The sequence below is a fragment of the Myotis yumanensis genome, unplaced genomic scaffold (assembly GCF_028538775.1).
Source record: "Myotis yumanensis isolate MYYU_CA2020_CCGP unplaced genomic scaffold, mMyoYum1.0.hap1 SCAF_5, whole genome shotgun sequence".
In the NCBI taxonomy this organism is placed as follows: Eukaryota; Metazoa; Chordata; class Mammalia; order Chiroptera; family Vespertilionidae; genus Myotis; species Myotis yumanensis.
The window spans coordinates 29,093,036-29,108,694 of NW_027223756.1; the positions used below are offsets into that span (position 1 = coordinate 29,093,036).

General features: G+C 35.1%; 1 protein-coding gene across 1 annotated transcript; it reads right to left on the bottom strand.

The window, feature by feature from the left end:
- Positions 1 to 2,241: 2,241 nt before the first annotated feature.
- On the bottom strand, positions 2,242 to 15,563 carry IGIP (IgA inducing protein). The gene is given in 2 exon segments (XM_070414846.1): positions 2,242 to 2,528; positions 2,530 to 15,563. Coding segments are annotated over 2 exon segments (159 nt in total). The 5' UTR covers positions 2,578 to 15,563; the 3' UTR covers positions 2,242 to 2,417.
- Between the last annotated feature and the right edge of the window lie 96 nt (positions 15,564 to 15,659).

Consider the following 15,659-nt stretch of genomic DNA (forward strand, 5'->3'; position numbering starts at 1 on the left):
GGCGTGTAGGGTTAGTCAGAATTCTTAGGGGTTAACTGGACAACTCTGCAGGGTGTAATGTGGGGATATCCTGCTCTTTAAACATGACAACATTCAGTGAGTGTTTTGTGACTTTTCCCACTGCCAACCTAAGTGCCAAATGGCCTGATTTAAAACAATCAAGATGAATGAAAATCAATGTTGGTAGGGATGACGTTACTGGAAATGCTGTGGAGATTTGCAATATTAAGGTAGAATCCCTGTTTTGAAGGGAAAAAACTGACTCCTCCCCCTCAGGTTCTAGAAGTATGGGGGATAATGCTGAGGTGAAAGCAAGTGGTGACGTGTGCTGGCCTTGGGGTTAGGAAACAAAGCTGAAAAAGAGGTCTCTTTACTCTGATCCTGAATGAACAGAACTGCGCCCAAAACCCAGTTCTCCAAATCAAAAAGTCCTGTCTTCTTAGAAAAAAGTTGTTACTGGAAGTAGAAACAAGAGATTTCCAAAACCATGCAAAAGAGCCAAAGTAAATGACATACCACAAGCTTAAATAAAAGTTAACAACAATGGGAGGTGGGGGTGGGCAGATATTGTCAATTACATCACTAGAAAAGAAACAGTTCTATTGAACATGGTGGGCTCCTTATTTGGGGTTCCTGTGGCCCTACAAGCCTGGCTCTGTAGTTAAAACCTATTTCAAATCTGCGACATTACCCTGCAGCCCTGTATTTGGCGTCTTTAAAGATTAAGGCCACAGGACAGTTAGGAAGGGGCCTGGCCTCTGGCTTTTTACTTCCTGTACTTACTGCAAATCATGGCTAGAGTTTCTACCACAAGCTCCTGTGCCTGAAAAGCCCTCCTCTCGGACAGAGACCCAGGAGTTGGTCTGACCTCCCTTGAGGAGAAAGAGGAATCTAGTCTCCTTAAGAAGTACCCACTGTCCTCTGTGTGCCCCCCCAAATCAGAGGCATGATGTTTGTATCTCTCTCTCCCTCTCCCTTCTTCTCTGAAATCAATAAAAACACATTTTTTTTTAAAAAAAGAAACATAATGATAAGAATCATTGATAGGCTGCATGCCCTCTACTAAGGGTCAAGCCCGCAACTCACCGTGACCTCCTGGTTCATAGGTCAACACTCAACCACTGAGTCATAACGGCCATTTGAAAACCTCCCCTACCTCCCCAAAACAGTATTACATGTTAAGTTTTTATATGGTAAAGTCTCTGCATTATTTTCTATTGGATTTAGTGGTTATCAGAAGTAGAAGCTAGTTCAATAGCTACTCTGCTGTTCTTTACAAAGAAGGGACATTTTAGTAGAAATAAACAAAATAATAACGACAACAATTTCTTAGGGTTCAACCAGGGAAGCTTGGATCTGCGATACTATGAACTTGAAATACTTCAATGGCCATGCATTTTTAGAATATAATCACTGTCATACACATTTAAATAAGATTGTATTTTTCCATAGTGTAATTTCTGCAAGAACCCTGTTCCTGCAATCACTTGTTCCAAACCTTCCTACACCCAGCCTGAAGGTAACTGAAAACACCAGTAAAGATAAAATGAGGAGAATGCCACAAATAAAACTTGTAACTCCATTTCTAAAGGTCAAGGAAATGTCATCTCCCTGGGCTTCCACTGATTTTTGAGTTAGGGGCAAAAACTGGGATGGTTCTTCTTGGTCAGATAATCTAATCTTCAATGAGAAGGTCCCATTAAAATTATTCTGAAGGATAACTCCTGTGCCACATTTTTATTGGTAAGTTTATTCATTGTCCACCACTCCACTTACTAGAAAAGCAGTTTTAAAAGATCTGATTTTCAAGCATTTCTATTATTTCAGAATATTCTCTTCATCTTTTGTCTTATACTCTTTTGTAACCCTTCTACTACCCCAAACCAACTCCAAATGTAAAACAACAGAAAACAAAAACCTTCCATGGGAGAGGCATGATACAGGGGAAAGTTTTTCTTTCTCTTCAGAAAATTTTCAAAATGGACTAAAGAAGCAAGATAGGGATGCCATTCGTGCTGTCATCAATAAAAAAACAACCAAAAAAACCACAAACCCAATTTGTTTTAAAAAATCGTTTTCCAGTGTGAGAGTACACTTAATGCTGCAGCCAATTAATGACCAGGCAAGTATACCTGTCACTGGGTGCTAAAAATGGTTTCCATCTATCAAATATTAAAAAAAAAAGAGAATACCCAGGAGCAACCAGACCCTCCCCAAAGGCACTGAAACAAAAGACTGATCTGTTTATATAGTCACATGAAAAATAAACATCTTTATTTTTTGCCTACTTTATTTCATTTTTTTCAAATAAAATTTAAATCTGTACAAAGTATACTGTTACAGTATATATTTTGTAAGAATCAATGCCTAAAAGAATCACAATACTTCAATAAGCAGTACAGCAGACCTCGCTAGTTTCAGCTTTGATATTGAACAAACTCAAGCCGGCTGATGCACAACACATTTGCTTGGTTTCCACATGGTGAGTTCCCAGCACTGAGATGGGAGAACATGACAGCAAGTATGGTTTATATTACAGCCTGACACACAGTGCTTCTTCATATGATAACTACACATATTTAATACAGAATGCTCAAATTTACTTTTTAAATTGCATTTGCTTACTTCTTAGTTGGCAAATTTCAGCATTCTTAATGGGGTCCCCAAACAGTGCAAATTAATGATATTCTACTATGTAATTGGCACATCTCCAATAAGGATTAACTTGTAAACTCAAAGAATATCACAACTTTGTCCTAAAATTTAACTGATACACATCTGGTCCATTTAACCAAAGTCATTTTGGAAAGATATTAAAGAACAATTCTATTTCTGAAAGGATATCACTTTGACCATTCTTTAGAGAAGATAAATTTTTAAATTGTCATTAAAATGCTTTACTATAAAAATTTTACAAACTTGATTAGAAATTTCAAGATGATTCACAGCAGACAAAAACAAACTGTTTATATTCCAACAATACCTACTTTTAGACTTTCAAACAGAGCACAACCATGTCAGCTGTGTTAACTAAAATTCTGAACAATGTACTAAATTTATAAGTGGTGCTGGGTCTAGCAAGTGTAAATACATAGTATATTTTACTGAAAAGAATTGTCTTCTTTATACTTTATTTGTTTTCCCATAAGGAAACATTAATGTTTACATTCTTTAATAAAGTTAATCTTACATCAGAATATAACTTAATACTGTCAGCAACAAGAACCACACACAGTAAATAAGAAGCACATTTAAAATAAGTCTGAATTCACATAGATTAACATTTGTTGGTTAATAAAATATCGACAGTATTACAATCTTACAATATTTACAGTAAGAAAAATCTAGAGTAATATATACCTTTCACAGCAGGATTCCTTTTTTTTTTTTTAAATTTCTTCCAGTTTGGGATTGTGTATACACAAAAAGCTCAAATAAAGCAACTCTGTAATATAATCTTAAAATAATGGCTACTGGGGGAAATTCTATCACAACCATTGAAAATAATGGTGACTTTTCACGGAGTCTGTGGCATCTGAGAATCCAGTTAATTAACCAAAGTCTTGCTCAAACCAGCCTCAGTTACCTAGATTAAAGCTGCAGAACTCCGGCCTTCCCTGACTACTGAAAACCCAACAGATTTTCTCAAAATGCTATAAGAAAAGAGGGAAAATAGGTTTTAGGTCACACCTCATGGATAGAAGCCTCTGGCCAGTGCACACTCCCCAACTTATATTAAAAGAGGGCCAATTTTATCACCGAAGTATTACAAGAGTTTACCCTCCAGTTACAGGGCACTCTGACACTGCGCTCAATCAATCCTTAACTCTTGTACAATTGGGATAAGACAAGAACTTGGCCCATATATTACACACCAGCATCTTAAGAGACTTGGGACTGGGGCAAAGAAACAGACTAGGTTGGTTTGCATTGAGACCAACAGGGAAAATGGAAAGCAATGCATATTTCCAATTAGAATGGCAAGAAGACCCACATCCCTAAACTGGAATTTTGCCAGGGCATCAGAGTTAGCACCCCCTCTCTGAGTACCACAAGCTATTAGAATGTGTGCTCTGGGCCTCCTCGAAGAGAGAGCAACTACGGTAAGTAACACCATGTGGGACATTATTTCAGTGACGACTCCCGAGAAAGCAGTTACAATTCTTGAAGCTGGGGCTGTCCACAGCACCTGAGAACACTCATCTGAGCTGTGACTTGTCCCAACCCTGCTTACTTTAAGACATCTGATGGGCACAGAGCACTCAGGGATACAGCTGCTGGCTACTTTGGACTCTAGATCTTACAGGTAATCAACAGGTATCTGAGATTGAATTAGCAAACTGTACCATAGCTCCTTAAACAGACATAGTCAGGTTTGAAATCAGGTGAAGTATGAATCTTCACTGTCAGGTCAGAAATCAAAGTGGGAATCTCCCCACATCAGCCAAGGTTATTTTGTCAAAACCTTAGGAGTTGGACAGTTTTTCATGTTGCAAGTGATTAGTTTACTTATTTCAGTCAAGCTGGATTGGCAAACCAGACTGATCTATTTAGTTAGCTTTGATTTATTGATTCTTAATGTATGTGTAAACCCAAAACTGTTGTATTTGGGTTAAATACACTGACAGAGAAAATTCAAACAACAAAAGTTTTCAGCAAACTTCTGTGGCATTTTCTTTTTGTAAGTCAATGCAAGATCTAAAGGTATTTCTACCCAACAAAATCTGTTTAAGTGTTTAATGTTATTTCCTTTTTGGTCCTATACAGAATGCTATGACTTCTATATAGGTTTGAATGCTGCTCCATGTAGATTCCTTCTGTATATCTAAAAATATATACTTCTCAGTAGTTCAATACATGGTTAATCTTCCCACAGAGGAAGATTTTTTGTAATCACATGTTGCAAAGTAGAAAAACATCTCCTTTCTAAGAAAGGAAATATACTTTCCTATTGTACACTTTTGAATAAGCCCAAAGGCATGCACCAAAAATCATTATTAAAACTAATACATGCACTAAAATGGTGTAGAGTTAGACTTAAAGTGCTGCTTCTCAATTTTTAAATTTGGAGAAGACATATTGTCAGTTGTTGACTCAAAGATCTCCACCCCGCCACCCACCCCATTTCATGGCATCAAGAGAGAAATGTAAAAAGTATGCATAAATCTTTAAACTATTCTTTACATGGGGGAAAGGACAGATATATCAACTATCCTATTTATAAACTGGATTCCAAGTTTTAAATAAAACCAATATTTACTGGTAAAAATTGTCAAAGTGAATACATCCAAAGAAATGTTACTAATAAATAATGTTCTACACAGAGAATAATTTACTTTGGTTTTATGCACCTTCTCAAAAATAATACTGGTGTCCCACATATCACCAAACTGATGTGTTCCAGCAAAGTTGTAAGGCAAATCTTTTTTTCCTAGTGACATCTTGTTTCCCAATAGACAAAACTAAAATCTTTTGGTGAGGAAGGGGTTAAGATAATGGCTAACCCCTTGGCATCCTGAGCATTGTGGTTTATCAAACTCTACCCTGCTAGAAGCTATCAGGCACTCTGACCCCTGCCTTGAACCAGAAATGGCTCCCATGTCTAGAGATGCCCTGACTCCTTATAAATAGCTCTCAAAACTTTGCTTTCTTCCTTCTGTCTGGATGTTGTAATATCTAACAAAGCTGGTTACAATGTCATATTTCGCTAATCGGGGCCACCACCTAACAGTAATTCCAGAAATGTTTTAAGCCAATAGCTAGTTATTAATTTTATCAACTGAATTAAAATGTTCTTTATAGAGTTATCTAGAGCCGAGATCTTTTAACTTGGGTTTCAGAAGATATGTGATGCACCTGAGGTTATTTGTAAAATTACCTATGTGCATTTTTTTCTGGGGAGAGGGTCCATCACTTTCATCAGATTATCAAAGGAATCTGTAACCCCAAAAAGGGGTTATAGGTACTTAGAGGGATACCCGTAATTCATCTTATATCAGGATTGGGAAATGGGGGCAGAAAACTAAAGAGCCTAAAGGGCGGGGGGCAAATTGCTGATCTTTTCCTTTTATTCACATTTGCAAAATAGTGCTTCAAACTAGGAAAAATAATTAATTAAGCTGATTAAACTCCATAAAAATAATCAAAGCCACTTTCTAAAATATTTTTCATTTTCCATATAGGGTAAATTTAGTCTCTAAGAAAAAGTTTGGAGACTGAATTTTTCTATTTTCCCAAAAAAAATTCATAGATATAATGCTGATCATCATCCACAGTTAAAGATTTGACAACGTAAAACTTAAGAGAACTCTAATGATGCAAGCCTTATAGTTTTGAGTAAAGGATTATTTGGAGTCTGATACACATTTGTCAACCTTATTGTCCCCAAATTGGTCCATATTTAGACAACTACCAGGCACAATTCCACTACAAAAGCCTAAAATCTGAACAATGGAAATTTAACTTTCTACTCAAATTAAAAACAAAGCTACAAGGCTCCAGCCACAAACGTTCACACTATGTCATAGAGGACTTTCTCTTTTCAAACATATCACTGAATTCTCAACACAATTTGCAAACAGTAAGATCCAGAATGACTAGCAAGACATGCCGAGAAGAGGATGTCAAGAATTAAAACATTACTCCCAGCTCCCCCCAATCCAGAAACACACTCTGGCATTCCAAAAATAAATCAGATCTGAAGAGAGGCCTCTTATTTGTTGGTTTTAAGTATGAATTGCCTAAAAGGCTATGGGAAAGGGAATATAAAATGAAATAATTAAACAACTTACAAAAATAATTTTAGCCAAAACACATTTTCACACTATTGACAAAACTATCAACCTTTTTTTTTTTCCCTTCAATTCTGAACCTACCTGTGTTGCACAATTTCACTAAGACAAAATATATGTTCACAGGTATACTTTTTGTTCTCCTATTCTTTCTAGAGCACATATTTACGTTATAAGAATGCCTCTAGTTAAAATAAAGTCTCTTATCCCTTGCCACACCCCCCCCCTCAAAAAGTGAGTCAACTTTGAATTCCAAAAAGGAATATTCATTTAATATAATTATTCAATACCACTTATATCACATTAACCATGAGAAAACTCTATGAGCATTATGGAAAACTGCATGAAAGAGGGAGCTGCCACTTGCCACCCACTTCACTTCCAGATTTTTAAGCCAATACCCAGCTAGACTCAGATCTCATTGATTTCAGTGAATACAAATCACTCCAAAACCAAGCCATCTCAGGCTGGAAGTTGGATCTCAAAGACATAATTATATATATATATATATATATATATATATATATATATATATTTATTTCTATCCTAAGCTTTCACTTTGTCTATTCAAATAGTTTAATAAAGCTCACATTTACAAAGGATTTTATTGGCAAATAAAGGTCCATATTAAAAATTTCATCAAAACAATTTTTTTCACATAGCTAACACTAAGAAATGTTTTTTCAGATTTACAAAGCATATTTAATTGCATATAAGCGTGCTTTGGGTGGGATATTAAAAACATAACTCTGTAAGAAATTAGAAAAGACTAGAAACAAAAGTGAAAGTGACTAGTCTTAACTTCCAAAAAATCAAGTGCAAAGGTAAATAGTGCAAATAATGAAAACTAGAAAATTTATAGGCAATTTTACATAGTTTTACCCGCTTTTGCACTTTTACATATTGACAACTTTATAAACCCTAACAACAATGCAGCATGGAAATGGGCTATCATTTATCTCCATTGACTAGACCCAAGGAAGCCTTTCAAAGACATTTAAATCACTGGTTCTTGACACAGGTTTGGGAATTCACTTCTTTTTCAACATTCCTAAGGGTAGGAGCTATTAAAGAAGGCTCTGGACTGACTTGTAACTGTATTATAATTTCAAATCTGACACACAATGAATTGTGAAAATCAAACTGTCAATTCTACAAAATAAGTAATAAAAACAATTCTGCTATTGTTAATGAATTTAACAAAAAATTACCTTTCAAATACAAAATCAACACCTTTCTTTTAGCTATCTTTAAACAGATTTTATCACATATACAGATTTGGGTAAAATGAAACTTGAAAATAATCTGTCAAAATCACTGAGAGTAAGTACATACTAAACCAAAAAACAAGAGTTAATCCAAATATACTTGAATTAGGTAACTTTAAAAGTAAGTATTATAGCAATTCTTTATCTTATATAATTTAAAACACTTCTGGGATATTGGGAATAGAAATCTAAACATGATCAATTCACTCTACAAAGGGCATAAGAACTTCCAAGATGTACTAAATTATATTATTAACATCTTCCACCACTGAACTCTTGGGAGTTCTACAATTTTAAAGTAACAGAAAAAGTGGGAAAACAAACAAACTTGAGTTTGGGGGGGTGGTATGTTGTCTGATTTCATAAATATAGTATTCTGAGGGTCTCATAAGGTTCACAATGTTAAAATGGTTGTTAGGATTGCAAATGTAGAAGATATAGAAAAGATGCCTAATATTGCAATTTAGTGTTTTTATCTGGTTTATGGTTGTCTTCTAAGAAATGTATGTGGACCAAAGGCTCAAGATTCTATAAAAACAAGGTATAATATAGATCTTTGTAGACTGCAAAAAAGTCAAATGATTTTGATCTAAGGACCATTTTGAAAAGTAAAGGTAAGTTATCTTATGAGCCCAGGAGAATAGAGAGTACATATGATATATATTCCTGATAGTTTATAAATTACTAGAGGCCTGGTCACGAATTCATGTACAGGTGGGGTCTGGCCGGCCCGCCCAATCAGGGCTGATTGGGCCAGGTGGGGGAGGAGATGCTGGAGATTGGCTGGCCAGCCCCGCTCCTGATCCATCGGGGTGGGGGTGGGGGTGTTAGGGGTGGGGCCGGCAGGAGGAGGGGCTGCAGGTAGCAGCCCCGCCCCCTGGTCGAACTCCTGGTTGAGGGACAATTTGCATATTAGCCTTTTATTACATAGGATAACTGAAAAAGTTCTTAAAATAATAAGTCTGTGGGACCAACTTGCCTTGACCAGAAAAGTTGCCATTCCACAACTGTTCTACGTAATTTGTCCAGAAAAGCAAAAATCCTACATCTAAAAACATATCTGTATAATGCATCATCATTACAACATCTAGCTACAGACCAACTTCCCCATAACCAACAAGGGACCCATTTTCTCTGGCAATTGACATTTCCTTAGCAAAGATCAACTTCATTGTCCTTAGTAAAAAACTCTCATTTAAGACTCCACCTTAGTATCTTTTCCTACCTCTAATAAAAATCCTCCCACTTTACCTCCAAACCATTCCGATATACCTATCACACTCACACAAGCACATCAAACAACTCTCTCCTTTCTGCTCTCAGATTTCCAAAGCAGTAAGTCTCAGCCCCAGTAACTTACCTAAAATACACATACTTCTTACTCTCTTCAATTCACAAATTTCTTAATTCACAAATTCTTAACAATTTTGATGTCCTTCAAACTACCAACTAAGACTATGGGGAAAACAGCAGTCAGAAAAACTGCCTAATTACCTCATAACACAAAAATTTTCCTGGGGTCAATTAGCTATGTTCTAAGACAGGAGTCAGCAATTTATTTACTTCCTTCTCAATGGGGTAAGCTTGAATGCCACTGGCAAGCCTATGGCAAAAAGAATAAAGGAGAGACAAACAAGGAAAAACGAAGATGGGTGAAAGAAAGTGCCAGATGTGTAAGGCAGGGAGGTAGGTGAAATGCCACCAACAAACTACCTGAACTCCAGCTGAATGCGAGTTTGACCCACTCCCAACACGTGTCTAATAATTCATTAGCTGATTGCCATCATTGTTTGACTAAGTCAAGGTGAATACATAAGTCACCTATCTCATTACGTTGACTGCCAGTTTACAATAAGGACATCTTTTCTTAAGTCCTCTTAGGATCCTTCTACATTAATCCAGGTTAGACCAAAACACATGCTAACAAGAATATTTCCATGTTTCTTAAGATTTTAGAACATAAAGGTTTGGTCCTTGAACTTGGAGGCCTTTTGAATTATTAAAGTGCATCCTAAATCAAGAAAATTAAATTCTTTAGCTTAAAATTTTCCCATGAAATGCTACAAAAATTTAATAAGCAAATTACTAATAATCATTGAAACAAAGTATGCATTCATAAAAATGCTAAAATCTTGCGATTCCAAAATTGAGTAAAATATTTCTGGTCTGTAAGAGTAATTTTATTTTACATAGAGTATCACCACCATGTTTCTACCTTTCAAACAAGACAATTTTCCACAAAAGCAAAGCACATCAGGAAAAAGAAAATGAATACCAAACGTAACATGGAGACAAAATAAATGAGTAGCTATGAAATTCTCTTTAAGAAAAATATTTTTAACACATAACTTTTGCCACACTCAAACTTTCCTAAAGGCATAAATTGCCCAGACCACTCAACATCAAAACTTGGTCGTCAGTTTAGCAGCTGAAAGATGACAAACTGTTGGCTTGAAACCAATCATCCTTCACTTTTCATCTGATTGTTCTTGCATCTAGAAATACTACCTGACTCATGCCACTGCTAGTTTAGATGATCTTCACTTAGCCCATGATAATTAATGTTCAAAAAGAGCCTGTCAAATGGTCTAGGCCTTGAATTTAGGTTAAGTTTTAGGATTAATAACTTCAAATATTAAAATCAGCTGTTTTAAAAAACACATTGTAAATTCCCTATAGTAACTAATGCTGCTGGATGAAAACAGTAATTTTAATAGCAGTGGTCACTTTAGTTTTATAGTGTACTTCATTATGAATGGCCTATATTCAGTTAAGTTGCAACAGAAAATACCCCCAGAAATATTACGTCTGATTTAAAAATGGATAAACTTTAACAGACAACTTTGTACAAACAATTTTAGTTAATTTATTCACTTAAGCAATTCCAATAAATTCTCTTTCCTATTCATTCCACTCTCATGGGGAAGTACATATACCTCTAATTATTAAGATATTCAAATTTAGGGAAAACCAACCATAAATGTTATACTCAGGATTATCACCAATTGTTCCAAACCAAGTTGCTAAAGATCCCCTGGTTTTAGCATCCTTTTACTTAGAAAGCAGGATCGCATTCTGATATTGAAAAGACTCTGAAAAGGGGAAAAAGTCACTAGATTTGATATCTCGTGTTTTATGGGGGGCAATCTTAAAAATATGTTCACATGTATAATAAAATGAATTGTGGAGCTATGAAAGCCACCAGAACAACAATTTCAGAAATCCCCATTCTAAAATCATCTGGAATGTGTGTAAGTAATATTAAAAAATGAGTGGGAATATGAAGAAGAGAGGGTGAACATTCGAAGGAGATAAAAATAATCATGGCCATGATCCAGTCACCAATGGTCGGTAGATATCTCAAAATGTCATGAAAGAAAAATGTTTACAAAGTTTCAACAGTGCTAAATGCAAAATGTTAAAGCACAGAAACAGTAAATGAGATAACCCCCACAAACATCAATTTCTATTAAAAAAAAAAAAACGGGGACAAAAAATTGACATAGGCATCTTTTTAATATACCAAATTTTAACTGACTTAAAAGATTATGTAAAATGCTTGGGCCAGTGGTACCCACCCAGATTCTCATTATCAATGACCTTATCTTTTCCCCTCCCTTCCACCCAAATTTAGTTCAGTTTTCCTGCAGGGAAGTACAGCATTCCTATATTAAGAAGAAATGAAAACAGTGAGTACAACTGATATAGATCCATTGACTTTTATTACAAATGTACTTGATCACTTGGCTTCAAAAAGTTTAAAATCAATACCCTATTTTCTGTATGCCAGTACAAAGCAAACTGTTTTACAAATTAAATACCTAAAATTTTGACAAAAATATTAAAATTTGATGAAAAACAATTATAAAAATCCTTAATATCTCTCTCTCTCTTCAAAAAAGGAGGCAGTCTTCCCAGTCCTATTATACAATATTAATAATATCCACCATTTTTAGAATAGGTAGCTAAATTATATTTTTCTGTTAGCATACAAAACTCTTAGACTAATAGATTTTATTTGTATATTCTCCAGTTAAGTTTGTGAATGCCATCTGATTGCAATATAATCAACTATCTTTAATTGAGTCCTAATTTACACTTGTTTAATAATTTGCATAGTTTCAAAGGGATAAAGGTAATTCTACAACTAATTATCATAGGCTATTACAGTGCTATTTTCAAGGCAATAAGTATTTGCTCCCAAATAAAATTATCTGTCTTCTTTAGGCAGGGGTTAAAATTACTAGCAGCTTTCTCCATTACCTGAAAAGTCAAATTGGAATAGTTATCCATCTCCAGATGTGAAGACCTAAAAAACACACTGATATATATTTTCCACTTTGAGTCAAATTTCAACCCCTGCATGGGACAACTAGAAAGTGAGACTTTCAAGGTTTTTTATTTTCCCTGTTGGTTTTGGTTTCTACTCTCCATGGCTTTTGAGAAGCTGGAAAAGTCTGTCTTTCCTAACTTGCATTGTTGTTTTTTCCATTTGGCAAATATTCATCTATCTCCAATCTGTATCTAGTGGAGGAAAAGCCAACATGGCTTTTCTTATAAACTTCCTTTGTTGTCAAAGGCATGTATAATGATTTCTACAGTTCTGGTTAGTTAACTTTAGCTCCCTCTGTGGCTGGATGACTGCTGCTTCTAACATCAGCATGACAAATAGGAGGCACAAATAAAAAGTAGCTTTAAAAAAGATTTGGTGATTTAAAAGAAAAAACAAACAAACAACAACACCAAACACACACACATATATATGGGCATTTCAAATCTGGTGGCTGATCTCTAGATTAAATTACTTGACAGTGTCTCTCATTTTAAAGAACATCAATATTGCAATGCATTTCAAGTTTTCTTGTATACTTAGGCAAATAATAGTTTAACTAAACTCTTGGACCTTAATTATAAGACAAAGCAGATCATAAAAAATAAGGCATACTTGTCAGGAATTAAGTTTTGTTTGCTTATTTTTGGCACATTTGATCATACTGTCTTCTATGAATAACACATATGGTCAAATATACCAACCATTTCCTTTTTTATTTCAGCACAAACAGGGTTTACCAACTAGTAAAATAAAAACAAGGAAAAACTCCAACATAAAACACTGAGATATAGACCTTGGTAAAGTACCGAGCACCTGGGGAGCAGGGGGTGAAAGGGGAGGGGAGAGGGATGAAACAGGAGAGAGAAGGGAAGGTTTGGGAGGGTGCTTGGGGAGGTAAAGTGAGATGCAAAATAAGAGCATCTTTACAGTCACTTAGTCTTTTCTATGATCATCTCTTAAGTCTTACAAGATCTGCATGTGGATTTCTTTTAAAACCCACTGACTATAAATCAGACAATGGTTTCAAAATCTTGGTAAGATTGTGTTTAACTGTTATAGTGTAAAGACAACTGCACAACTGTGCTTCTTGATCCAGTAGGATTCCAAGCAGAATCTGAAGTCTATAGGTAAGAAAGGCTTCATTTTAGGTAACTTAGACCCTAAAGAAAACCTCATGAGAGAACTCGCATCTCAAAGAAAGGACACTTAGCCTAAGTTTGCTGTGTTTTTGTTGACCTGCACTACTTATTGCTGGCTACTATAAAACACTGATCTAGGAGTACTCCAACAACCTGTAGTACAAGGATTAACTTTAAGAAGCTATAGTAAACAAGAGACAAAATCAAAGCAATTCTCTTTCCTAACTAGTAACAGCACAGATAATGCAGTCTTTTCCATATCACAGTTAAAGTACAGTGAACAAAACAGCTCAACAAACCTTAAGACAAAAAAGTGCAGGTTATTAATGTTTACATGCAGTTGAATAAGCATTCCAAATGTCACATTATGCGCTGTAAAAGCTCAACTTTACTATGTGGAAATAAGAAAATGCACCTTGGGGAAAGGGGAAAAGCAATTTAACTATTTCCAGTGATTTTGTAAGTAAAGAAATTCCTAACTATTGTACGGTCACTTCATATTTAACATTGTATGAATAGTAAAAGCAAACTATGGGAACTATAATGGGAAAATGCACAGTACAATGGAAATAGCTTGTTATTCAACACATACAGTAGATCTCAAAAACAAAGACAACACACTCAACCAGGGAGCTTAAAAGTATCAAATCAAAACCAAAGAACCAGCAGAAAAAAAAAATCCTTCAAAAAGACAACTGTTTCACCTACCTAGGCCAATGCTTTACAATATGAGAAGCACTGACACCTTCCAGCTCCTACAGGTGATGTCTCCTACATACAGCAGTTAGATCTATATGTCTGAATTTGCCAAGAAACAATTCTATCCGCAGAACTCTCTCTGTCAGACAAGGTCCTTTCTAAAAAAACAAACACAAAATACTTTCTACAGAATTCCAAACCAAAATGTACTGTTTAAGGCATCTTTTTTTATAACATTTTCTCTTCACTCAAAGATGATAGTCATGCAGCAGTTTAATGATAAAAATATATTAATATTTTACTATACAGCAGCAAGGAGTTAGTTGTCAATTAAAAGCACACAAACATTTTTAAATGAAAACCTGTAAAAGACTATCGTTACTAACAATTTCAGTTTGGAGGACACCAGCTTGGTAAAGTGCTCTCCTAAGCTTTTCATTTTCATACGCCACACCTTGAATATATGAATGATAGAACATACTTTTGATAGGCTTGTACACTTGGGGAACACAAATACACTTAGCATATAATGTAGCCAGTAATAACTAGCACCACAGCTACATGGAAATCCTTTACGTACACCAACTTAACTTAGCTTTCTCTTTTAAAAGGAAACTCAGAATCCATGGCTCAGTAGGATAACTATAATTGTGTTGCTCTGCTTTTTAACAGGTCTACATAAGTTAATAGCACTGGCAAAAACCAAAGGATAGCTTCAGACCTCTTACAAGTTTAGGAGACAGTGCTAGTGACCACAAATAGACTCACTACCTGATGTCCAAGTACAGGTTCACTGGAAATTGCTGCACGTTAGTTTTTAAAATCTTTCTACACATAATGAAAAAAATATATTATGAACAATACAAGTACATCTCATATACACAATGACAAAATGACTACTCAGTCAAAGCAAACAGATGCAGAAAAATATTATGGGAGATTTCCTTTTTCTCTCTTTCTCTATTTCCTTTTGCTATTTGAATAACTTTGGTTCCAACCATAAAAATCACAACTTAGCAAATTTCATTTAAATGCCTTTTTTAATAATTTCTTCATGTTCACAGAAGTTTCACTGACCATTTTTATGTTTAAGGTCCAGATGCAATGCATATTGTATAAAAGAGAGCACTTATTGTTTATCTTGCATGAATTAAACCTACGTACCTTTAACTCTACAAACTTCTGCATAACATTTAGACAAAGCTCAGACACACAGCATGCCTAGCCCTCATATATATACACATCTCTAATCACAGGTATATAGGGTGTCAAATATACTATAATAACCTCCATGTAAGGTTTGAAATTTGGTAACAAAATGAGAAAAACTAAAAATATTATTTTACGTGTTCTAAAATATCTCTTTTTTGTGCTAAAGTCAAATGTTAGCTCAACATGAAAAGGACTTTTATATAATTCAGCAATATTA